At 45.8% G+C, this 26,178-nt stretch overlaps 2 protein-coding genes across 4 annotated transcripts in view; one reads left to right on the top strand and one right to left on the bottom strand.

Moving 5' to 3' along the window:
- Positions 1-448: 448 nt before the first annotated feature.
- scfd1 (sec1 family domain containing 1) overlaps positions 449-26,178 on the top strand; it is a 355,173-nt gene continuing 329,443 nt past the window's right edge. For 2 of the 3 annotated variants that reach the window (XM_038781482.1, XM_038781472.1), the window contains exons 1-2: positions 449-588; positions 25,166-25,236. In XM_038781482.1, coding sequence (XP_038637410.1) covers positions 558-588; positions 25,166-25,236 — 102 coding nt within the window. In that variant the 5' untranslated portion in view covers positions 449-557. The remainder of the gene's footprint in view (positions 589-25,165; positions 25,237-26,178) is intronic. The other variant, XM_038781490.1, reaches the window with a different exon arrangement.
- Positions 21,773-22,151, bottom strand: LOC119955410 (respirasome Complex Assembly Factor 1-like). The gene has a single exon (XM_038781504.1). The coding sequence runs from the start codon at positions 22,148-22,150 to the stop codon at positions 21,773-21,775; it is 378 nt and encodes a 125-aa protein (XP_038637432.1). The 5' UTR covers position 22,151.

The following is a 26,178-nucleotide window of genomic DNA, read 5'->3' as shown; positions in this document are numbered from 1 at the left end:
CCCCCCTCGCCCTCCCTCCCCCTCCCCCCCCACCTCCCCTCCCCCCCCCCCCCCCCTCTTCCCTCCCCCCCCTCCCCCCCCCCCCCCCCCCTCCCTCCCCCCCCCCCTCCCCTCCCTCCCCCCCCCCCCTCCCCTCCCTCCCCCCCCCTCCCCTCCCCCTCTCCCCCTCCCCCCTCCCCCTCCCCCCCAATTAGCCAATTACTGTGGATCTGTGGCACAACTCCAACAACATCTTCCTTGAACTGACTAACATTTGCCATTCTCCTGTTCGTCAACACATTTTTTTATTGAGAAAATTGTTTGGAAAACTATGTGTAATGTTTTCATGAAATATCCTATAATATTGTGGGACGCACAGAATCCCGTTCCAATGCCGTATTATTCAATTCAAAGTTTAGGTAAAAAGAGTGAGTCTGCTTTCAGACTCCAACAAAGTCCATTTCTGCTTTGTGCCCAAGTCGCCTGCAGGGCAGCTTTTAGAGCTATTACGGTATGGCGCAGAATTCGAGCCGGAACTGCCACGTCATCCTGAGCGGCCTCATCTCGCCAAAGCAAAAATGGCGGCGTCCGTGCGAGACAAGCAAACTGGTGAGTAGCCGCTTGACAACAGTCTGTGTCACTGTCTGCACAGTTTGGAGTAGTGATTGGAAATTTTAACACGCTGACAAAGCTATGTTGTGAAAAATTAACAATGACGGTGTAGCACCGCTCGACGGTTGTGTCAGGCCTAAAATGTGACATGAATTGAGATTGATGGTCTGAATGTGAAGGCAGAAGTGGAGTTGCTGATGTTGGCAGCAGGCGCATTTGTGCATTGTTGTATCACTTCTAAAGACGTTGGTTCTTTAGAGATAAGTATATTTCTATGGATGGCGGCATTTGTGTGTTAACAGGAAAGATAACTTTGACATCTGAGTTAAGACCATAAAACACAGGAGCAGAATTTGGCCATTTAGTCCATCGAGCCTGCTACACCATTCGATCATAATTGATATTTTTGTCATCCCTGTTCCCCATAACTCCTAATCCCCTTATTAATCAAGAATCTATCTATCTCTGTCTTATCAGCGCTCAGTGATTTGGCCTCCACAACCCTCTGCGGCAGAGTTCCACAGATTTACCAGCCTCTGGCTCATCTCAGTTTGAAAGGATCGTCCCTTCAGTCTGAGGCTGTGCTAGATTTAAAAAAAGTTTCAGTCACATCTCAATGGTGCCTGGTAATTGTCAGTTACTTGTGTATGGTATGATTGGTAATATCACACTTCTCTGACTAAAATTGAATTTCACTTTCATACTCATTTGCAAATATGCACATCCACAACACCACCTGTTACACCAAGAAAAAGTGGTCCTTTATTGCAGGTGCCCCATCAATTTCCTCCTTTGCCTCCCTGAGTATTCTGGGATAGATCCCATCAGGCCTTGGACTTCTCCACCTTAATGTTTTTCAAGACATCCACCACCTTCTTTTTGACATCAACATGACCCAGACTATATACACACCCTTCATTTCATTTCATTTCATCTACCAAGTCCCTCTTTTTGGTGAATACTGATGCAAAGTACTCATTTAGTAACTCACCCATTTCCTCTGGCTCCACACATAAATTCCCTCCTCTGTCTTTGAGTGGCCAGCCCTTTCCCTGGCTACTCCCTTGCTCTTTATATACGTATAAAAAGCCTTGGGATTCTCCTTAGTTTTTTTTGCAAATGACTTTTCATGACCCCGTTTCACCCTCCTGACTCCTTAAGTGAAAATGAAAATCGCTTATTGTCACGAGTAGGCTTCGAATGAAGTTACTGTGAAAAGCCCCTAGTCGCCACATTCCGGCGCCTGTTCGGGGAGGCTGTTCGGGGAGGGAATCGAACCGTGCTGCTGGCTTTCCTTGGTCTGCTTTCAAAGCCAGCGATTAGCCCTGTGAGCTAAACAGCCCCTCCTAGGAAGTTCCTTCCTACTTTCTTTATATTCTTCAAGGGTTCCATCAGTTCCCAGCCTTCTAGCTCTCACAAATGCGTCCTTTTTCTATTTGACGAGGCTCACAATATCCCTTGTTATCCAAGGTTCTCGAAACTTGCCAAGCTTATCCTTCATCCTCACAGGAACATGCTAGTCTTGAATTCTTAGCAACTGATGTTTGAAAGACTCCCACATGTCAGATGTTGATTTATCCCCAAAACAGCCACCCCCAATCTAAATTCTTCAGTTCTTGCCTAATATTGTGACAATTAGCCTTCCCCCAGTTTAGTACCATCACCCGAGGACTACTCTTATCCTTAGCCACAAGTACCTTAAAACTGACTGAATTCTGGTCACTGTTTCTGAAATGCTTCCCTACTGAAATTTCGACCACCTGGCCGTTCCCCAATACCAGGTTTAGTATGGCCCCTTCTCTAGTTGGACTATTTACAGATGCTCCAAGAACCCTCCTGGATGCCCCTTAGAAATTCTGCTGCATCCAAGCCCCTAGCAGTAAGTGAGAGTCCCAGTCAATATTGGGGAAGTTAAAATGACCCACCACTACAACCTGTTGCTTTTACATCTTAACAAAATCTGTCTACATATCTGATCCTCTATCTCCCACTGGCTGTTGGGAGGCCTGTAGTATGCCCCAAACATTGTGCCTACACCCTTCAGATTCCTGAGCTTTACTCATATTGTCTCATTCCATGAGCCCTCTGATGTGTCCTCCCGCAGTACAGTTGTGATATTATCCTTAACCAGTAATGTAACTCCTCGACCCCTTTTACATCTTCCTCTATTTCATTTGCCGCATCTAAATCCTGGAACGTTTAGCTGCAAATCCTGTCCTTCCCTCAACCAAGTCTTCGTAATAGCAACATCATAGTTCCAAGTACTAATCCAAGCTTGATGTTCATCTGCCTTACCTGTTATACTTCCCGCATTGAAACAAAGGCACTTCAGACCACCAGTCCCGCTGTGTTCAGCAACATCTCCTTGTCTCCTTTTCCTCTCAGTCTTACTAGCCCTATTCTCTAGTTCACCCTCAGTTATTTCACCTTCTGATCTATTGCTCTAGTTCCCACCTCCCTGTCACTCCTTCTGGGTGATGCTAGCAAATCCTGCGGCCAGGATATTTGTGCCCCTTGGTTTAGATGCAACCCGTCCTTGTACAGGTCCCACCTACTCCGGAAGAGATCCCAATGGTCCAGAAATTTGAAAACCGCCCCTCCTATACAAGCTGTTTCGACAGGTGTTTAGCTGCACAATCTTCCTATTTCTAGCCTCACTGGCACGTGGCACAGGGAGTAATCCTGAGATCACAACCCTAGAGGTCCTGTTTTTTAATTTACTACCTAACACCCTGAGTTTCCCCTGCAGGACCTTGTCCGTCTTCCTGCCAATGTCGTTAGAACCAATGTAACCTCTGGCTGATCACTCTTCCTCTTTAGAATGCCCCTGCCCATTCAGAAACAACCTGGACCCTGGCACCAGGGAGGCAACATGCCATGCCGTGGTGCTACTCCATCCCATGCCGTGGTGCTACTTGCTGGCTGCTGTTTTCCCCTGATAGGCCACTCCCCCAACTGTATTCAAACTGGTATACTTGTCACTGAGGAGGACAGCCACAGGGACTTTTGCAGTGATTGCCTGCCCCTTCCCATGGTCACCCATCTATCTGCCTGCACCTTGGGTGTGACCACATCACTAAAACTCCTGTCTCTGATGCTTTCCACCACCTTCATGTTCCTGAGCGCATCCAACTGCTGTTCGAACCGATCCATGCGATCTGCGAGGAGCTGCAATTGGGTACACTTCCTGCAGATGTAGTTGTCCGGAACGCTAGAAGCTTCACGGACCTCCTGCATCTCACAGGTGAAACACTTAACCCATCTCACTGACATTTTCAGCACTAATTAATGAATTGATTTGAAATAAATACTTATTAAATTCCTACTAAATTAAGTTACAATTAACTATATGGTCCCGAGCGCTAATTTCTACTAAAAGTATTAAATGCGAAATACAGTAATCTCCTACCTCCAGTTTAGTTACTCCTGTAAGTTAATTAGTTAGGCTTAATTAGTTTATCAATGTTTTATTTCCAAATTCAGTGCAGATTCTCTATCATCCAATCAGGTCACAGCTTTCCGGTGACATCACTTTTTCAGTTTTATTTCAGTTTTTGTCACACGAGTTAAGTTCCTCGATACTTACTGCTCTATTACTCCGCCCTCCAAGACTGCACCCCGGAATTTTTGAGGGAGTGCCAAATATGCTTGATGGAGATAGTGCAGTGGATGTTGTCTACACGGACTTCAGTAAAGACTTTGACAAGGTCCCTCATAGCAGACTGGTACAGAAAGTGAAGTCACGTGGGATCAGAGGTGAGCTGGCAAGATGGATAGAGAACTGGCTCGGCCATAGAAGACAGAGGGTAGCAGTGGAAGGGTGCTTTTCTGAATGAAGGGCTGTGGCTAGTGGTGTTCCACAGGGATCAGTGCTGAGACTTTTGCTGTTTGTAGTATATATAAATGATTTGAAAAAAGATTAGTTTGCGGATGACACAAAGGTGAGTTGCGGATAGTGATGAAGATTGTCAGAGGATCCAGCAGGGTATCGCTTAGTTGGATACTTGGGCGGAGAAATGGCAGATGGAGTTAATCCGGACAAATGTGAGTTAATGCATTTTGGAAAGTGGGAAATATACAGTAAATGGCAGAACCCTTAAGAGTATTGACAGGCAGAGGGATCTGGGTGTATAGGCCCAAAGATCACAAAAAGTGGCAATGCAGGTGGGTAAGGTAGGCAAGAAGGCATATGGCATGCTTGCCTACATGGGTTGACATGATGTGGAGATGTCGGCGTAGGACTGGGGTGAGCACAGTAAGAAGTCTTACAACACCAGGTTAAAGTCCAACAGGTTTGTTTCAAACACGAGCTTTCGGAGCACGGCTCCTTCTTCAGGTGAAGAAGAAGGAGCCGTGCTCCGAAAGCTCGTGTTTGAAACAAACCTGTTGGACTTTAACCTGGTGTTGTAAGACTTCTTACTGTACATGGGTTGAGGCATTGAGTACAAAAATTGACAAGTCATGCTGCAGCTGTACAGAACCTTAGGCCACACTGCAGAAAGTTCAGATCGCCACATTACCAGAAGGATGTGGAGGCTTTGGTGGAGAGAGTACAGAAGAGGTTTGCTTCGTCTGGAGGGTATTGGCTCTGAGATGCGGTTGAATTAATTCAGATTATTTCCACCAGAACCACCTGATAGAAGTTTATAAAATTCTGAATGGCATGGACCGAGTGGATAGTCAGATGCTTTTTCCCAGGGTGGAAAAGTCAATTATTAGGGGACATCGGTTTCAGGTGCGAGGGGCAAAGTTTAGAAGTGGTGTGGGAGGAAGGTTTTTTTCACAGAGAGTGATGAGTGTCAGGATCTCGCTGCCCGAGGAAATATCTTCTCAGACTGAAGGGACGATCCTTTAAAACTCAGATGAGGAGGAATTTCTTCAGCCAGTGGGCGGTGAATCTGTGGAATTCTTTGCCACATGAGGCTGTGGAGGCCAAATCACTGAGTGTCTTGAAGACAGGAGTAGAACCTAGGGGGAGAAGGCAAGAAAATGGAGATGAATAATATTATCAGCCATGATTGAATGGCAGAGTAGATGTGATGGGCCGAATGGCCTAATTCAGCTCCTAAGTCTTATGATCGTGTGATGGAAGCAGGTATGATTACGATGTTAATGAAGCAGCTTGACAAATACATGGAATAGGTTAGGAATAGAGGGATGTGGACCCCGGAAGTCCAGAAGGTTTTAGTTTAGACAGGCATCATGATTGGCGCAGGCTTGGAGGGCCAAAGGGCCTGTTCTTTGTTCTTTGTTGTTCATTGCATGAAATAACAAACTATTAGAGTTTTTAAAAAAAACATCCAATTTGTCTTTCGTAACAATTGAATTCACCTTATGAAGTTTAAATTTAACACTGTTTTCTACAAGCAGGTAATTTTGCTGTTGAGTGGCAGCACAGTAGTGCAGTGGTTTGTACTGCTGCCTCATGGCGCCGAGGTCCCAGGTTCGATCCCGGCTGTCTATGTGAAGTTTGCACATTCTCCCTGTGTCTGCGTGGGTCTCACCCACACAACCCAAAGATGTGGACATGCTAAATTGCCCCTTAATTGGAAAAAAGAATTACGTACTCTAAATTTATATTAAAATAATTTTGCTGTTGAAAAAAATTCCGTTACCTGCTTTATAAATGTTACTCAGGTTCATCAAGTTCATCAAGGAAAGCTTGATACTCCATTTTATTCAGTTCACAAATTTTATTTTAACTTTACAGCCTGCTTAGAAACATGGAAATGGGAGAATGAGTAGGGTATTCGGCCCTTTGAGAAAGCTCCACCATCGTTATGATCATAGTTGATCATCCACCTATCTTCTCTCTCTCTCTCTCTCTCTCCTCTCTCTCTCTCTCTCTCTCTCTCTCTCTCTCTCTCTCTCTCTCTCTCTCTCTCTCTCTCCTCTCTCTCTCTCTCTTCCCCCCCCCCCCCCCAATTGATTTTTTGCCCCAAGAGCTATATCTAGCTCCTTTTGAAAATAGTGTTTTGGCCACAAATACTTTATGTAATAGCAATTCCACAACCCTACCATTCTCAGGGTGAAGACATTTCTCCTCATCTCTAGTCTGAAATGGTCCACTCCATATCTTCAGACGATTAATCCTGGTTCTGGACTCCTCCTCCATCGGGAACATCTTCCCTGCTGCTATTCAGCAAGATTTAGGGTGTATAGGATGGGGAAGGAAACTGCAGGGGATGGGTACAATCGAAAGGTGGAGCTTTTTCAAGGAACAGCTACTGCGTGTCCTTGATAAGTATGTACCTGTCAGGCAGGGAGGAAGTTGTCGAGCAAGGGAACCGTGGTTTACTAAGGAAGTTGAAGCACTTGTCAAGAGGAAGAAGAAGGCTTATGTTAGGATGAGACATGAAGGCTCAGTTAGGGCACTTGAGAGTTACAAGTTAGCCAGGAAGGACCTAAAGGGAGAGTTAAGAAGAGTGAGGAGAGGACACGAAAAGTCGTTGGCGGATAGGATCAAGGAAAACCCTAAGGCTTTCTATAGGTATATCAGGAACAAAAGAATGACTCGTGTAAGATTAGGGCCAATCAAGGATAGTAGTGGAAAGTTGTGTGTGGAATCAGAGGAGATAGGGGAAACGTTAAATGGATATTTTTCGTCAGTGTTTACACTGGAGAAAGACAATGTTGTCGAGGAGAACACTTGGGTTCAGTCGACCAGGCTAGATGGAATTGAGGTTCAAAAGGAGGAGGTGTTAGCAATTTTGGAAAATGTCAAAATAGATAAGTCCCCAGGGCCAGATGGGATTTATCCTAGGATTCTCTGGGAAGCCAGGGAGGAGATTGCAGAGCCTTTGTCCTTGATCTTTATGTCATCTTTGTCGACAGGAATAGTGCCGGAAGACTGGAGGATAGCAAATGTTGTCCCCTTGTTCAAGAAGGGGAGTAGAGACAACCCTGGTAATTATAGACCTGTGAGCCTTACTTCGGTTGTGGGTAAAATGTTGGAAAAGGTTATAAGAGATAGGGTTTATAATCATCTTGAAAAGAACAAGTTGATTAGCGATAGTCAACACGGTTTTGTGAAGGGTAGGTCATGCCTCACAAACCTTATTGAGTTTTTTGAGAAGGTGACCAAACAGGTGGATCAGGGTAAAGCTGTTGATGTGGTGTATATGGATTTCAGTAAGGCGTTTGATAAGGTTCCCCACGGTAGGCTATTGCAGAAAATAAGGAAGTATGGACTTGAAGGTGATTTAGCGGTTTGGATCAGTAATTGGCTAGCTGAAAGAAGACAGAGGGTGGTGGTTGATGGCAAATGTTCATCCTGGAGTTCAGTTACTAGTGGTGTACCGCAAGGATCTGTTTTGGGGCCACTGCTGTTTGTCATTTTTATAAATGACCTGGAAGAGGGTGTAGAAGGATGGGTTAGTAAATTTGCAGATGACACGAAGGTCGGTGGAGTTGTGGATAGTGCTGAAGGATGTTATAGTATACAGAGGGACATAGATAAGCTTCAGAGCTGGGCTGAGAGGTGGCAGATGGAGTTTAATGCGGAAAAGTGTGAGGTGGTTCACTTTGGAAGGAGTAACAGGAGTGCAGAGTACTGGGCTAATGGCAAGATTCTTGGTAGTGTAGATGAAGAGAGAGATCTCGGCATCCAGGTACATAAATCCCTGAAAGTTGCCACCCAGGTTAATAGGGCTGTTAAGAAGGCATATGGTGTGCTAGCCTTTATAAGCAGGCGGATTGAGTTTGAGCTGCAGCTGTACAAAACTCTGGTGCGGCCGCACCTGGAGTACTGCGTGCAGTTCTGGTCACCACATTATAGGAAGGATGTGGAAGCTTTGGAAAGGGTTCAGAGGAGATTTACTAGGATGTTGCCTGGTATGGAGGGATGGTCTTACAAGGAAAGGCTCAGGGAATTGAGGTTGTTTTCGTTAGAGAGGAGAAGGCTGAGAGGTGACTTAATAGAGACATATAAGATAGTCAGAGGGTTAGATAGGCTGGACAGTGAGAGTCTATTTCTTCGGATGGTGATGACCAACACGAGGGGACATAGCTTTAAATTGAGGGGTGATAGATATAGGACAGATGTCAGAGGAAGTTTCTTTACTCAGAGAGTAGTAGGGGTGTGGAACGCCCTGCCTGCAAAAGTAGTAGACTCGCCAACTTTAAGGGCATTTAAGTGGTCACTGGATAAACATATGGATGAAAATGGAATAGTGTAGGTCAGATAGGCTTCAGATGGTTTCACAGGTCGGCGCAACATCGAGGGCCGAAGGGCCCGTACTGCGCTGTAGTGTTCTATGTTCTACTGTTTTTACATAGAATTTACAGTGCAGAAGGAGGCCATTCGGCCCATCGAGTCTGCACCGGCTCTTGGAAAGAGCACCCTACCCAACGTCAACAACTCCACCCTATCCCCATAACCCAGTAACCCCACCTAACACTAAGGGCAATTTTGGACACTAAGGGCAATTTATCAGGACCAATGTACCTAACCTGCACATCTTTGGACTGAGAGAGGAAACCGGAGCACCCGGAGGAAACCCACGCACACACGGGGAGGATGTGCAGACTCCGCACAGACAGTGACCCAAGCCGGAATCGAACCTGGGACCCTGGAGCTGTGAAGCAATTATGCTATCCACAATGCTACCGTGCTGAATTTGATAGTTTACTATGTAATTCCCCCATATTCTTTGGAACTCCAGTGAATATAATCCAAACCGACTCCATCTCTCCTCCTATGTCAGTCCCACCATCCAAGGAATCAGCCTGGTAAACCTTCTCACACTCCCTCTGTAGCAGATAAGGAGACCAAAATTACACATCAGGTGTGCCCTCACCAAGGCCCTGTATAATTGCAGCGAGACTTCCCAGTTCCAATACTCTAATCCTCTCGCTTTGAAGGGCAACATATTTGTCCCCTGCTGCACCTGCACGCCACACTGTCAGGATTCTGTGAGTTACCTTCAGCGGCTGGTGCATGAGGACAACCAGGTCACGTTACACATTCCCCTTTCTCAATTTATCACCATTCTGATAATCTACCTTCCTGTTTTTGCGACCAAAGTGGATAACCCCTCATTTATTCACATTATACTGCATCTGCCCTCTCACTTAGCTTGTCCAAATCACACTGAAATATCTCTACCTCTGGCTCACGGCTCACCCTCCCACCCAGCTTCCTGTTATCTATAAATTTGAAGATATTACATTTAGTTCCCTCATCTAAATCATTAATATATTTTGGCATATCTGGGGTCCAAGCACTGATCTCTGTGGTACTCCACTCGACACTGCCAGCCATTTGAAAAAAGATCAGTTTATTCCTTCTCTTTGTTTCCTGTCTGCCAACCAGTTTTTTAAAAACCAGAATTCCAGTAGATTTGCAAATTCTTTTTGTAAGTCCATGCTGACTCTGTCTGATTTTGCTACTGTTTTCCAAGTGTTCTGCTGATAAATGTGGGCAGCACGGTAGCATGGTGGTTAGCATAAATGCTTCACAGCTCCAGGGTCCCAGGTTCGGTTCGGTTCCTGGCTGGGTCACTGTCTGTGCGGAGTCTGCACGTCCTCCCCGTGTGTGCGTGGGTTTCCTCCGGGTGCTCTGGTTTCCTCCCACAGTCCAAAGATGTGCGGGTTAGGTGGATTGGCCATGCTAAATTGCCCGTAGTGTCCTAAAAAGTAAGGGGGGGGGGTTGGGTTACGGGTATAGGGTGGATAAGTGGGATTGAATAGGGTGATCATTGATCGGCACAACATTGAGGGCCGAAGGGCCTGTTCTGTGCTGTACTGTTCTATGTACTGTTCTATGTTCTAAATCTTGGATAATGGACTCTAGGATTTTCCCACTACCAACGTCAGACTGGCTGGTCTATAATCCCGTTTTCTCCCTACCTTTTTTTAAACAGAGGGGTTACATCTGCTACAGTCCAATTTGTAGGAACTGTTCCAGAGTCAATAGAATCTTTGAAGATGACTATCAATGCATCAAGGTGGTGCAGTAATTAGCACTGCTGCCTCACAGAGCCAGGAGCGCAGGTTCAATTCCAGCTTTGAGTGACTTTCTGTTGGAGTTTGCACGTTCTCCCCATGTCTGTGTGGGTTTCCTCCAGGTGCTCCGGTTTCCTCCCACAGTCCAAAGATTTACAGATTAGGTGGATTGGCCATGCTAAAATTATCCCTTCGTGTCCAGAGATGTGCCGGTTCTGAGGTGTTTTGGGGCTAGGGCAGGATGGTGGGCTTCATTAGGGTGTTCTTTCAGAAGGTCAGTGCAGACTCGATGGGCCGAATGAAATTCTATGGGTCTATTTCTAGGGCCACTTCCTTAAGCACACTGGGATGCATATTATCAGGCCCTGGGGATTTATCCTTCAATCCCATCAATTTCCCCAACACCATTTCCTTGTGAATACTGATTTCCTTCAGTTCCTCCCTCTCACTAAATCCTCTGTTCACCAACATTTCTGGTATGTTATTTGTGTCCTCCTTTGTGAAGATGGAGCCAAAGTATGTATTTACTTGCTCAGCCATTTCTTTGTTCCCCATTATATATTCCCTTGCTTCTGACTGTCTTCACCAATCTTTTTCTCTCCATATACCGAGATACACTTTTACAGTCAGTTTTTATGTTTCCCGCGAGCCTTGAACTCTCTTTTCCCCTTCTTAATTAATCCCTTGGTCCTTCTTTGATGAATTCTAAATTGCTCCCAATTCTCACATCTGTTGCTTCTTCTGGCCAATTTGCATGCCTCTTCCTTGGATCTAATACCAGCTCTAATTTCCCTTGTAAGCCATGGATTAGCCACCTTTCCCATTTTACATTAGCACCAGACAGGAATAAACAATTGTTGCTGTTCACCCATTCTCTGTTTTTGCCATTGCCTCTCCACCGTCATCCCTTTAAATAAGTTTTCCAACCGATTATAGCCAACTTGCACATCATACGATCATGGTTTCCTTTTATTGAGATTCAGAACTCGAGTCCCATAATTATCTATGTCACTCTCCATCTTGATGAAGCAACTAGATTACCAATCATTCCTTTCTTATTGAGCGATACCAGTCTAGGATGGCCTGTTGGTTCCTCAACGCATTGGTCCAGAAAACCATCCCGTATACCCTCTAGGAATTCCCCCTCTATGGTATTGTTACTATTTAAATTTGTCCAATCTGTGTGCAGATTAAAGTTACTCATAATTACAGATGTTCCTTTATTTCCTTTTGAATGCCATTCCCAACATCGCCACTACAGTTTGGATTGGATTGGTTTATTGAGGTACAGTGAAAAGTATTGTTCTGCGTGCAGCTCAAACAGATCATTCTGTACATGAAAAGAAAATACATAATAGGGCAAACATAAAATACACAATGTAAATACATAGACACTGGCATCGGGTGAAGATGTGTGAAGAGATCAGATCAGTCCATAATAGGGTCGTTTCGGAGTCTGGTAACATCAGTGAAGAAGCTGTTTTTGAATCTGTAAGTGTGTGTTTTCAGACTTTTGTATCTCCTGCCTGATGGAAGAAGTTGGAAGAGTGAGTAAGCCGGGTGGGAGTGGTCTTTGATTGTGCTGCCCGCTTTCCCAAGGCAGTGGGAGGTGTAGACAGTCAATTGATGGGAGGCGGGTTTGTATGATGGACTGCGCTGTGTTCACGACTCTCTGTAGTTTCTTCTGGTCTTGGGCCGAGCAGTTGTCTGTATTCAACCCCCACTGTCGTTTTTTGCCCCTTAGTGTTTCTCAGCTCACCCATACAGATTCTACATTTGATGTGTTTAATTTTGTTCTAATTTTAATTAACATTCAAGGACACGTATCCTTCCTCAGTTTTATGGTGTCGCCATTGATTCCAGTTTTTCCACTCTTCAAAGCAAATAGTCATTTGATGGTACAGAGCTTGATATTACTGAAAAAAGAGTCATGGTAAAGCTATTCACCTTGCACTCATCTGGACAATACGCAACAATGCTAGTATAAGGGAAACACAATTTGTACTGGGTGAAAAGAAAATGCTGATTGGTTGGCAAGTGGACTCTGGTAGAGGCGTTGTCATGGAAAATGGACTATATCTGTTTGAAATCTATCCCATTTAATGCAATAGTGTTGCCAAAAACGCAATGGAGGGTAGCCATAGAATCCCTACAGTGCAGAAGGAGGACACTCTGCCCATCAATTCTGCACCGATCCTCTGAAGAAGCACTCTGCCGAGGTCCATTTTCCCACCCTATCCCCGTAACCCCCGCGTGTTGATCATGACCAATCAATCTAACCGGCACCTCTTTGGACTATGGGAGGAAACCAGTGTTAGATGTATTAGATGCTGTGGTATGAAGAGGCAAGAGTTCAGCAAGTCGCCAGACCTTCTTCTGAGTCCAACTCTTCCAACTCCAGCTCAGAAAGCACTTTGTTTCGGATTTTACTGCCATATGGTAAAGAAAGAGCCAATGCCATACCTTGTTTTCTCTTTCCTAAAGCAGTCACCCTAGTCCACATAACTACTGCACTTCTCCATTGGTCGTATGATTCCCTTTCAGAAAATAGGGGAGAATAATCATAACCAGCCATCTTTGTCCTGGGTTCAGCCATGTTTCCCTTTTTTTTCCCACTCCTTTGTTTGATCTTGGGCAGCACGGTAGCATTGTGGATAGCACAACAGCTTCACAGCTCCAGGGTCTCAGGTTCGATTCCGGCTTGTGTTACTGTCTGTGCGGAGTCTGCACATCCTCCCCGTGTGTGCGTGGGTTTCCTCCGGGTGCTCCGGTTTCCTCCCACAGTCCAAAGATGTGCAAGTTAGGTGGATTGGCCATGATAAATTGCCCTTAGTATCCAAGGTTGCCCTTAGTGTTGGGTGGGGTTGCTGGGTTGTGGGGATAGGGTGGAGGTGTTGACTTTGGGTAGGGTGCTCTTTCCAAGAGCTGGTGCGGACTCGATGGGCCGAATGGCCTCCTTCTGCACTGTAAATTCTATGATCTGGAAAATTGTATCTTTCAAGCCTTCACATTTACATAGCAACCATCCTCTGCTACCATTGTAAAATGTGCTAGATGCTGTGGTATGAAGAAGCAAGAGTTCTGCTTCTTTTTCACCAACACACCTTTAATGGTTCAAACTCACTCTGCACAGAACTCTACAGATCACCAGATCCAGAGGCCACCTGAAGCCCCTTTACATTTCAGTGTGAATCATTGAGCACTTAACATAAATGAGACAATCATTGAACACTTAACATAAATGAGACAACTAATTGCAAAGTCTCTTAACCCATTACTTAACAACCAGAGCACCCGTAGGAAACCTACGCAGATATGGGAAGTATGTGAAAACTCACACAGGCAGTCACCCAAGTCCAGAATTAAACCCGCATCCCAGACGAGAAGCAGCAGTGCTAATTACTGTGCCACCGTCCTGCCCTTAAATGTGTCTCAATGTGAAGGTATGACTTTGTCTCCAGAAAGACTGTACGATGGTCAGTCCCACCAGTACTGTCAAGGACACATCTGTGACAAATAGATTGGTGCAGATGAGGTCAAGTAGTTGTAATGATATGTAGACATGTAACCAATGGGTAATCAGAACCAGATATGTAATCAATGGGTAATCAGAACACCCAGCTGTGCATCACACTAGGGGGCACTACACGACCGCTATGAAACACAACACACACAGGCTCTCGGTCTCACTCCCTGGCAGAGACTGAGAGAACAGGACGAGTGTTGCAAGTTTACAGTCAGGCCACCACATGTGATTTAGAGTCAGTTTACAGAGCTAGTCAAGTTTACTGTGTTACTAGAGTCAGATCAGCAGAGTGTCGAACTCATTTAGTAGCTTTGTTAATTGCTCAATAAATACTTTCAACTTACCAAGAAAACTGGCGTATTCTTCAATATTGTCTGCAGCAAGACTTGCGTTACTCAAGCAACATAACAGTACATAGTACAGGGGCGGCTGCTGCATCAACCTAGTTGAATTCAGTAAGTTTAGAGACAAAACCAGACAGCTCTTTGGCAACAGAAGCATCGCCTCCGGAACAAAGCCTGCCGACCACACAGAAGCATCGCCTCCGGAACAAAGCGCATCCTTATCTCCGACGGCAGCCATCATGCGCGTTCGTACTCTGGACCCTGCGCATGCGCAGTACGAAAAAAAAAAACACAACGGCCGCGAACCACACCACGCATGCGCACAATGACCAAAGGTACGAAGCGGCCGAGAATCGCACCGTGCATGTGCACTACGACCAAAGGTACGAAACGGCCGAGAATCGCACCGTGCATGTGCACTACGACCAAAGGTACGAAACGGCCGAGAATCGCACCGTGCATGTGCACTACGACCAAAGGTACGAAACGGCCGAGAATCGCACCGTGCATGTGCACTACGACCAAAGGTACGAAACGGCCGAGAACCGCACCGCGCAGCGCACTACGACCAAAGATACGAAAGAGCTGAGAACCGCACCGCGCATGTGCGACGATGCACGGAACATCATGACGCCGACATGATGACTTGTCCAAAGTGTGAAACCGGCCACTTTCGAACAAAATGCCCTGTGAAAGGCAAACAATGTCTCCAACGTGGGAGACTCAACCATTATTCTGCCCAGTGCAGATCACAATTTAGGAGTCAGTGACCGCATTTAAAGCAGAATCACAACAGAAGTGTGCAACACCAAACGGATGACTGTGATCAAGGCAGTGCACGGATCCAGACGATGACTACCTGGATAAAACATTCCAAGTGGGAATCATAACAAAGTTCGAAAACTCCACACAGGATACCTTGCAAGTTAAATCAATCCATGCCGTTGATTCCGAGGCTGAATGGAACGCAGTGCTGGATGCCAACCGATGCTCCATTCAGTTCAAACTGGACATCAGTGCCTCCACTAACCTGATCTCGAAGCGTGACTTTACAAAGATCAAAAAGGCTCCCAAAATCCTTCCAGCTGCCTGCAAACTCCAGGACTACAATGGCAATGCAATCTCGTCCCTGGGGTCATGCCATTTAACAGTGTCCAACAGACAAACGGAGACGAGCTTGAGATTTGAGATTGTCCAACCAGACAGGTCGTCGCTGCTAGGTGCGCAAACCTGCAAGCAACTGAACCTTATTCAAAGGGTCTAAATCGCTGGCTTTGAAAGCAGACCAAGCAGGCCAGCAGCACGGTTCGATTCCCGTAACAGCCTCCCCGAACAGGCGCCGGAATGTGGCGACTAGGGGCTTTTCACAGTAACTTCATTGAAGCCTACTCGTGACAATAAGCGATTTTCATTTCATTTTCATTTCATTTCATGACGTCGTCTCATCAAGATCTTCAGGCCAGCATTGAAGACATATTGAACCAATACCCAGACGTCTTCAACGGAATGGGCACACTTCCATACGAATACAAAATTCTGCTGCGGGCTGATGTAAAACCAGTGGTCCACCCACCAAGGAGAGTGTCTGCTACACTGATGGACCGGTTAAAGTCAGAGCTCGCAAGCCTACAGAAGAAAGGCATCATCTCCAAAGTCACTGAACCGACTGACTGGGTCAGCTTGATGGTGTGCGGAAAAAAGCCTTTGGGGGATTTACGAATCTGCATCGACCCCAAGGATCTGAACAAAAACATCATGCAGGAACATTACCCGATCCCATACGGAGAAGAAATCATGAGCGAAATGGAAGCATCGATTTCCCCACTACAAAGAAGTTGATCTGTGTATATACGTTGAGTACCTGGGAGAAGAAAGAGACCAGCACCCCTGGGTGGGTGAACCTCCATCTGCTCTATGAATATGCAGAGTTCTTTCACCATGTTGTAGGTCTTTTCAATTTTGGGATTTGACCTGTACGTCCGTGGGTCCTATAAGTCCCCCCTCATGATAAGTCGGTGTGTGTCGATGTCGGGGATTTTAGCCATGGTCCTCTTTATAAACTCTGTGTTGTCCCAGTTGGGTGCGTACACATTGACCAGGACTACGGGTGCCACGTCCAGGACACCGCTGACCATGGGTCAGTAACCGTCCTCGTTGCAGTAAACATCATCCTCTTATTTAACAGTCTGGCTACCCCCATGGCCCTCGTCCTGTAACAGGAATGTTAGGTCAGTCCCAACCAGCCCTTCCTTACCCGTAGTCAGTCTTTCTCCCTCAGATGCATCTCCTGGAGCAGGACTATGTCGGCTTTCAAACTTTTCAGGTGTGCGAAGACTGTGGGTCTTTTCACTGGGCCGTTAAGTCCCCTGACGTTTAGGTGAATATCCTTTTGGGGGATTTCTGTACCCCGCTTCCTGCAGGTACAACCATACTTAACTGGTGGACGCGCCCCTGCACTCCGTGGTTTCCCTTTATTAGGGGGCCGTCCAAGATTGGCATGTTCACCGTTCTCCCTATGAGGCCGAGACCCAGCCCATCGGGATTTCCCTTTGCCCAGGGGCCATCCAACATGGCTGCAACTGTGTGTGTAAGCCACATGGGTAAGTCCCTGCACTCCGGGGTTTCCCTTTCTTCAGGTTATCCTCGGAAGTGGTTGCAGTGCTTTTGTGTTTCCAGGTTGCCACGTGTAGCCTTTGCTATCTTTGTTCCTATGTCGCCTGCTGGCTTCGCCATTTGCTTCTCTTGGCTTTTTCCACTTCTTGTTTCTACACAGCCTCTGGAATGGCTGTTGTTTGGCATCTCCTTTCGCGTTGGTGTTAGTTGAAGTGCAGGGATTTTTTCTTTGTATTAGCGGGCTGTTTCGGGTTAAAGAGCCTGTTTCCGGGTTTGTAGGTGGAGAGCTATCTGATGGATGACTTCTCAGCCATCCCAGTCACCAGAAGTCTACAAATTGCTAATTATTTGGTGTTTCTCTTCTGGTATCCTGACAAAAATTAGGGTCTGGTCCGATAGTGGTGAAGCAAAAAGTGCAGAGGATACCGGAAGTCTGCAGAGGGATTTGGATAGGTTAAGTGAATGGGCTAGCGTCTGGCAGATGGAATACAATGTTGACAAACGTGAGGTCATCCATTTTGGTAGGAATAACAGCAAAAGGGATTATTATTTCAATGATAAAATATGCAAACATGTTGCTGTGCAGAGAGACCTGGGTGTGCTAGTGCATGAGTCGCAAAAAGTTGGTTTACAGGTGATTAAGAAGGCAAATGGAATTTTGTCCTTCATTGCTAGAGGGATGGAGTTTAAGACTAGGGAGGTTATGCTGCAATTGTATAAGGTGTTAGTGAGGCCACACCTGGAGTATTGTGTTCAGTTTTGGTCTGCTTACCTGAGAAAGGACGTACTGGCGTTGGAGGGTGTGCAGAGGAGATTCACTAGGTTAATCCCAGATCTGAAGGGGTTGGATTACGAGAAAGGTTGAGTAGACTGGGATTGTACCTATTGGAATTCAGAAGGATGAGGGGGATCTTATAGAAACATATAACATTATGAAGAGTATAGATAGGATAGATGCGGGCAGGTTGTTTCCACTGGCGGGTGAAAGCAGAACTAGGGGACATAGCCTTAAAATAAGGGGAAATATATTTCGGACTGAGTTTAGGAGGAACTTCTTCACCCAAAGGGTTGTGAATCTATGGAATTCCTTGGCCAGTGAAGCAGTTGAGGCTCCTTCATTAAATGTTTTCAAGATAGATAGTTTTTTGAAGAATAAAGGGATTAAGGGTTATGGTGTTCGGGCCGGAAAGTGGAGCTGTGTCCACAAAAGATCAGCCATGATCTCATTGAATGGCGGAGCAGGCTCGAGGGGCCAGATGGCCTACTCCTGCTCCTTATATCCTTTAAATCCTTAAAAAAAAAGAAACATTCCAATTAAGGGGCAATTTAGCATGGCCAATCCACCTATCATGCACATCTTTGGGTTGTGGGGGTGTGAGACACAAAAGAACGTTCAAACTCCACACAGACAGTTACCCGGGGCGGGATCGAAATTGGGTCCTCTGTGCCATGAGGCGACAGTGCTAACCAACGTGCTGCCCCGTGATCCAGTATTCTAACGGAGTGGATATCGAGATGACAGATGGAGTATAATGTAGGGAAGTGTGAAGTTTGTTTATATGAAATGAAAAGCAGAAAATTTGAAAAATATATGTAAAATTGGAAGCTTTGATGTTTAAGTAGACTTCGGTGTGTTTGTACAAAAAATGCAGAAAATTAGCATGCAGGTGCAGCACGCATTTAAGAAGGTGAATGGAAAGTTTTCCTTTCCTGCTCTGGCAGTGTTTTTCAAACTTTTCTTTCTGGGGACCCATCTTTTACCAACCGGCCAACCTTCGGGACCCTACCGGGCCGACCTTCGCGACCCACGCCGGCCGACCTTCGCGGCCCACGCCGGCCGACCTTCGCGGCCCACGCCGGCCGACCTTCGCGGCCCACGCCGGCCGACGTTCGCGGCCCACTATTTTCTCTTGCCTTGTTTGCTGCTGACAAAATGGAGGAATCACAATCACGTCCAAAGTGTGTGATGTCAATGTTCAGGGTGGGTGGGTGACCTGCTCTCTGCCTCCCTTCAGGCAGGAAGATTGCATAGAATTTTTAAAAAATCTTCTGCGTCTCTGATTGCGCAAATTCGCGGGCAACAGCCGTAGCAGCCGGCTTTACTTTTACAAGTTCGGGGGGGGGGGGGGGGGGGGGGGGGTTTATTTGATAAAATGTAATTGGAAAAAAATGCAGACACTGAAAATGTTTCCATCCTTTAGAAATTGGAGGTTCACCACATTTAATCTAAACATTACAATTAAAAATGTAAAAAAAAATTAAAGACACTTAAAAATCAATTAATTGATCAAGCTTCCACATACGACCTGCAGGCACTTTGTTTTGGAATGTTTAAAAATCAAGATTAAAAAAGTTAACATCTCTTGGTTGAAGTTACAACTGGGGTGAAACACTTGGATCACTCACCATTCTTGGAGTAAGAGACTTTCACTTCATCAGCATCAAAGTTCAGAAAGCAACCAATCACATCATTCTCCCCAAACTTTTTGCAGCCGGCTTTAAACAATGCTGGCTGCGAACGGCCTTCAAAAAGGCTGTGACCAGATTTTTTAAAATGCGGCCGCACTACGCATGCGTGCCTGCTCATCGGTGCGCATGCGCAGAGTTTTGCACATGCACACCGATGAGTGGGCACGCATGTGCAGTGCGGCCGTACTTTTCTTGTATCTTCGTGGCCATTTTGAAGGCCGCTTGCAGCCGGCATTATTAAAAGGCGGCTGTTGTGCGCGGATTTGTGGGCGCCGCGACGGATGACTCCGTGCCCCTCCCAACACCCGCCCGCGACCCACCTGCAGGTCACGCCCCCAACTTTGACAGTGCCTGTGCTAGCAGACTGCAGTACTTTTTTTGGGGGTTTGTAATTTTTAAAAAAAAATTTTTATTGGAATTTTTTACAGAAAATATGACAACAAACAATGAAAAGCAACAAAATAACCCCATAATAACTGTAACACCCCCAGGACCCCCCCCCCCCCCCCCCCCCCGGGTTGCTGCTGCTGCTGTCCCAGTACCCTATCGTTGAGCCAGAAAGTCGAGGAAAGGTTGCCACCGCCTAAAGAACCCTTGTACCGATCCTCTCAGGGCGAATTTGACCTTCTCTAGCTTGATAAAACCCGCCATGTCATTGATCCAGGTCTCCACGCTTGGGGGCCTCGCATCCTTCCATTGTAGCAAGATTCTCCGCCGGGCTACTCGGGACGCAAAGGCCAGCACACCGGCCTCTTTCGCCTCCTGCACTCCCGGCTCCACCCCAACCCCAAAAATCGCGAGTCCCCATCCTGGCTTGACCCTGGATCCCACCGTCCTCGCCACCCCCTTCCAGAACTCCTCCAGTGCCGGGCATGCCCAGAACATATGGGCATGGTTCGCTGGACTCCCCGAGCACCTGACACACCTGTCTTCACCCGCAAAGAACCTACTCATCCTCGTCCCAGTCATGTGGGCCCGGTGCAGCACCTTGAATTGGATGAGGCTAAGCCGCGCACACGAGGAGGAAGAATTAACCCTCTCCAGGGCATCAGCTCATGTCCCGTCTTCGATCTGTTCCCCCAGTTCCCCCTCCCACTTAGCTTTCAGCTCCTCTACTGACACCTCCTCCACCTCCTGCATTACCTTGTAGATATCAGATATCTTCCCCTCTCCGACCCAGACCCCCGAAAGCACCCTGTCGCTCACCCCCCTCGCGGGAAGCGAAGGGAATCCCTCCACCTGCCGCCTAGCAAACGCCTTTACCTACAGATACCTGAACATGTTCCCCGGGGGAGCCCAAATTTCTCCTCCAACTCCCCCAGGCTCGCAAACCTCCCATCAATAAACAGGTCCCTCAGCTGTCTGATGCCTGCTCTGTGCCAACCCTGGAATCCCCCATTAATGTTCCCGGGAATGAACCGATGGTTCCCCCTTAACGGAGCCTCCATCGAGCCCCCCACTTCTCCCCTATGTCGCCTCCACTGCCCCCAAATCTTGAGGGTAGCCGCCACCACCGGACTCGTGGTGTACCTCGTAGGAGGGAGCGGCCACGGCGCCGTTACCAGGGCCCCCAGGCTTGTATCTCCACAGGACGCCCTCTCCATCCGTTTCCATGCTGCCCCCTCCCCCTCCATCACCCACTTGCGCACCATCGACACATTGGCCGCCCAACAATACCCCGAGAGATTGGGTAAAACCAGCCCCCCCCCCCCAATCTCTACCCCGCTCCAAGAAGACCCTCTTCACCCTCGGGGTCCCATGCGCCCAAACAAAGCTCATGATGCTTGGGTTTGTAATTTTAATGCCACCCAAAGGTGCAATCATTTTCCATCATAAAGTCTGAAATACAAACTCTGAAAGATGTACAAGTCAAAAATTAATGTTTCATCTCCAATTCTACAAGTAATTTACATTTGTTAAATTAAAACAGACACAACAAGAGTACCGACATTAGAGGGTATGACACTGGGAAGCTGCACTTTTGACATGGTTGGCGTTAGCCTTCGACGCTGCTGTAGTTCTTCAAACAGTCTCAAAACAGAGGTCCATGTCTTTTAAGGTTCCTGGGATGTTCCATACATTATTGGAGGCATTAAAAACAGCCTCGGCGGGAATACTGCTCGCTGCAAGATATCACAAGGTTTCTTCACAGGTCCCGTGATTTGATGGCACAAAAGATTCTGAACTATGCCAGTTTTTACAATGCAAACACGGTTTAAAGTGTTTTCATCTCTCTCCTTTCGCAATTTAAAACTTGACGAGGACAGCCAGCCGTTTTCAATCTTTAATCAAAGTGAAATGCAGTGTAAAAAATTATCCAAACAACCAAAAACAATGCAAAAGATGTTATGAATCCCTTTTTTGTTAGTTCCCTTGTTCCGCCATACTCTTCCTCATCTACTTGCTGAAAGCTGCTAACGTAGAGGTACAGAAGCCCAGCATTGATGAGACAAAATATTGCTATTCCCAAGAATCCTTTAAGTGGAACAACTCCCCATATAACACCTAAAATAATTGCAATTATTTGTCGAAACCAGTAGATCACATCGAGAAACTCATCCTTGTCCTCCCAGGCCTCATTACTCTTCAGCACTTTGCTCCACACCGACACTTTCATGCCGCCGTTGGCCAGCGGGTGTTCCCTGGACTTGCCCCCGCTCATTCTCCCGTCACACCCCGGCTCCTCGCTTGACAAGCCGCCCCGCCACCGCCGCACTCCCGCCCGCCCAGCCGACTCCTCTCCCCAACTCAGGAGACTGCAGTACTGAAATAAAAAATGTCTTGCTACAAGTGTACAGTTGTGAGACCACATCTGGAATACGGCGTGGAATTTTGGTCTCCACATTTAAGAAATTATATGTTTGTATTAATTGGTTCACTCGATTGGTTCTTACAATGAGGGGGATGTTGTAAGATGTGAAGCCAAATAAATTCTCTGGAGTTCAGAAGAGGTGATCTAATTGAAACCTACAAAATCTGAAGGGGCTTGAAAAGCCACTCTCTGAGAAATGCTGCGCGGGGGAGCGGCACAGTCTCAGGATAAGGGGCCAATCATTCAGGACCGAGATGACAACAAATTACTTCACTAAAAGGGTGGTGATTCTTTTTAATTCTCTACTCTAGAGGCCTGTAGGTGTTCCATCATTGAATACATTTAAAGCTGGAGGAGACAGACTTTTGGAGTGGCATTCTCCTGACTCCCAGCCAGATGCATCTTGGCAGCGGGAGGCTGCATGCCATTTGTTGGCGGTGGGATTCTCTGTTCCTGTTGCTGTCAATGGGAATTACCATTAAAGCCACCCCACACCGTTGGAAAACCACAAGCAGGGGTGTGCTGCCAGTGGGATCAGAAAATCCCACCGCCAGCGAACGGCCAGAGAATCCTGGCCGTGGGTGCTGGCAACCTGGCACCCGGGTGCTGCCCTGCCCCGAACTATCCGGGCCGGGCTCCAGTGGACCCTGAGCCCCCCCGGATGTGGTTGTCATGTCTGGTTTCCATTTTCGGAGACCAGTACTAATTCGCGCCAGCATCAGGCTCCGCAGGTGGGGTTAGTGAATACTGGGAGCCGGGAGACTGCGACTTTGAATGGACAGCGCATATTTAAATTACTTTAATGACTCATTTAAATATGCTGATCTGGATCACGCCAGCACTGGGATTGCGTTGGACCTAGTGAATCGTGTGCATCACACGTGGCTTAGCACCTGGCGCGAAACCCGGTTTTGGCCTCTGCCGCTATGCATCTGATGTAACGGGTATGCCGCTGAGTGCAACTCGTTGGGAAAGTCGTGCCTGTAAACTCAGTTTCTCGCCACAGGTGCTGCCATAACCTGCTGAGTATTTCCAGCATTTTCTGTTTTATTTGAGATTTTGTTCAGACCCCTTTGTTTTTTAAATGTATTGGTTAGTTATTAAGCAGAGTAGGTCTGGAATAACTTTTAATTATACGTACCGGGTCATCAGTGAAAGATTATGTCACATCTAAAGAGGAAACAGAACAACTGTGAAGTTTGATTGGTTAGTTGAATTGATTAAGCAATCGGCAATAGTGGACACTCCCTGGAATGCAAAAGAGTTGAAAGAGTTAAACATGAAGCCGAAAAAAAGTGTAAATTACAGCTTATCGTGTCGATCGTACAGTTGAGAATCAGGCGCAATATAGAAGGTTCAGAGGAGAATTGAAAAACAAATCAAAGCAGCAAAGAAAGAGTGTGAGAGAAGACTGGCGGTGAAAATAACAGATAATGCAAATGTCTTGTACAAGCATACAAATGGTAAAATTGTGGTAAAAGGAATGAGGTTTATTAGAGGTCAGGAGATTTACAAGTGGGGAAATGGCTGTTGTACTAAATTAAGATGTGGAGATGCCAGTGTTGGACTGGGGTGAGCGCAGTAAGAAGTCTTATAACACCAGGTTAAAGTCCAACAGGTTTGTTTCAAATCACTAGCTTTCGGAGCACTGCTCCTTCATCTGAGGAATGAACTGCGCTCCGAAGCTAGTGATTCGAAACAAACCTGTTGGACTTTAACCTGGTGTTGCAAAACTATTTACTGTACTAAATTAATACTTGCTTTCAGTCATGAAAAAGCAGATAGTTCAGACACTTGATTGGTTAAAATTGATAAGGAAGAAATATTGGGCTGGTTGACTGTGCTTAAATTGATAAGGTGGAACAGATGAGGTGCATCCAAGGGTACTGAGAGAGATAAGTGAGAATGGAAATTATGGAGGCACTGGCCTTAATTTCCCAATCCTCCTGGGATATAGGGACGGTGCCAGAGGGCTGGAGAATTGCAGATGTTACACCCTTGTTCAAAAAAGGATGTTAAAGTATTCCTTCACTATCGGCAAGTTAGTTTAATCTTGGTGATGGGTAAACTTTTGGAAACAGTAATTCACCATAAAATTAATAGTAACTTGGACAAATACAGGTTAATTAAGGAAAGCCAGCATGGATTTGAGGTAACAACATTACTTGAGGTAACAAAAGATTAATGCTTTTCTGCCTTTAATAAATTCAATGATCCACCCTCTACTGCTCGATGGAGGTAATCTAATGACAATCATCAGAGAAAATATTTCTCATCTTTATCTTAAAAGGGAGACGTCTAGTTCTTAAACTCTGTTCCCTAGTTGGAGATGATCACACATGAGGAGCATTTTCCTTTATCCACCCTATGAAGTCCCCTCAGGATCTTTTATGTTTTAGAAAGATCACCTCTCATTATTCTAAACTGTAATGGGAATTGGCCAGACCTATTCAACTTTTCTTCATAAGATAAGCCCTTAATCCCAGAAATGAGTCGAGTACATCTTTTCTGAATTTTTTCTGATTCAATTGTATCCTTTTTCAACTAAGGAGACCAAAATTGTACACCATACTCATCATGTGGTCTCACCGAGATCCTTTACAGCTGCAGTAAAAGTCATCTGTTTTTATATTCTATTCCCCTTTCAATAAATGCCATATATAAATGCTCTTCATATGTGAAACCACCATGCCAGAGTTTTTGTGGTATTCCTGCAGGTTTTGTATTATTAGCAGTGTTAAATGAAATAAATAAATATGCCATCAAGTCAGTTAAAAATACTGTTGAAATGTACAAAGTTAATTCAATTTTTTTGAGCTTTATTGGCGTTTAAAATTCAATGAGGAATTTTCCTTTATTTTATAGCTGCTTTAAAACGGATGTTAAACTTCAATGCCATTCCTGTTAAAAACAGCATCACGGAACCTGTTTGGAAGGTGAGGAATATTCTATCTAGATTTCCAGCAAATGTACTTAAATCAAAAAAATAATTTCTGCTAATGCTTCAACTAAACTTGTAAAAATGTTGTTCCTGAAACTGTTGTTCCTGTGTTGTACTTTTCTTTGTTCTTTGTTAACTCCAGTCATGTCATCGTCATTAGATATGAAAAATAGAAGATGCAAATCATGGTAGTAGTGGAATGCAGAGTAGGATATATTCACTCTCATCAAATTCAAATTAATTGTGCTTGTGCAGCCTATATTTCTGTACAGTGTTAAAACTGCATGAATCAATATAGATGTGAAACAGAATGGGCCTGAATTCCCACAAAGTGGCAACCAGAGTCAGGTTGCCAGTCTGCTCCTCATTTTCTACTTCAAAATCCAGCTGATGCGTTCTGAAACAACCTTCCAACTCAGGCTATTCAAGAACGCGAAGGGCAGCGTGTTTGAGGTTTTCAGTTGAGGGCTGTGGAGTCAGAGGTAAGGAAGTCATGCCCCTATTTTATGGCACTAGTTGCTGTAAAATTTGGCCAGCTTTTGATAGATTTAGGAAAACAATGGTCAGCCCATGGAGAAATATATCGTGAGCTTTGAGAAATTATGTAAGGGACGGAAGAGATTTGAACTTGACATCCCAGAGACTGTATTTGCATTTAAATTACTTGATTGTGCACTCACTCCTCATGTTGATCGACTTATATTATTTTTTTAATAAACATTTTATTGAGGTATTTATGGTTTTATAACAGTAACAGAAGAAACAGTGTAAATACAATTATTTACCCCCCCCCCCCCTCCCCTCCCCCTTCTGCTGATGGTTAATTTTCCCTAAAGTAGAGGACAAACGGCTGCAACCTCCGGGCGAACCCCAGCATTGACCCTCTCAGGGCAAACTTGATTTTCTCCAGACAGAGAAAGCTAGCCATGTCAGTTAG

Source organism: Scyliorhinus canicula, chromosome 2 (assembly GCF_902713615.1).
Source record: "Scyliorhinus canicula chromosome 2, sScyCan1.1, whole genome shotgun sequence".
Lineage (NCBI taxonomy): Eukaryota > Metazoa > Chordata > Chondrichthyes > Carcharhiniformes > Scyliorhinidae > Scyliorhinus > Scyliorhinus canicula.
This window is presented reverse-complemented; position numbering and strand designations above follow the sequence as displayed.

Coding starts and splice junctions, on each gene's coding strand:
- LOC119955410 (XM_038781504.1), bottom strand. CDS start 22,150: ATGAGCGGGGGCAAGTCCAGGGAACACCCGCTGGCCAACGGCGGCATG.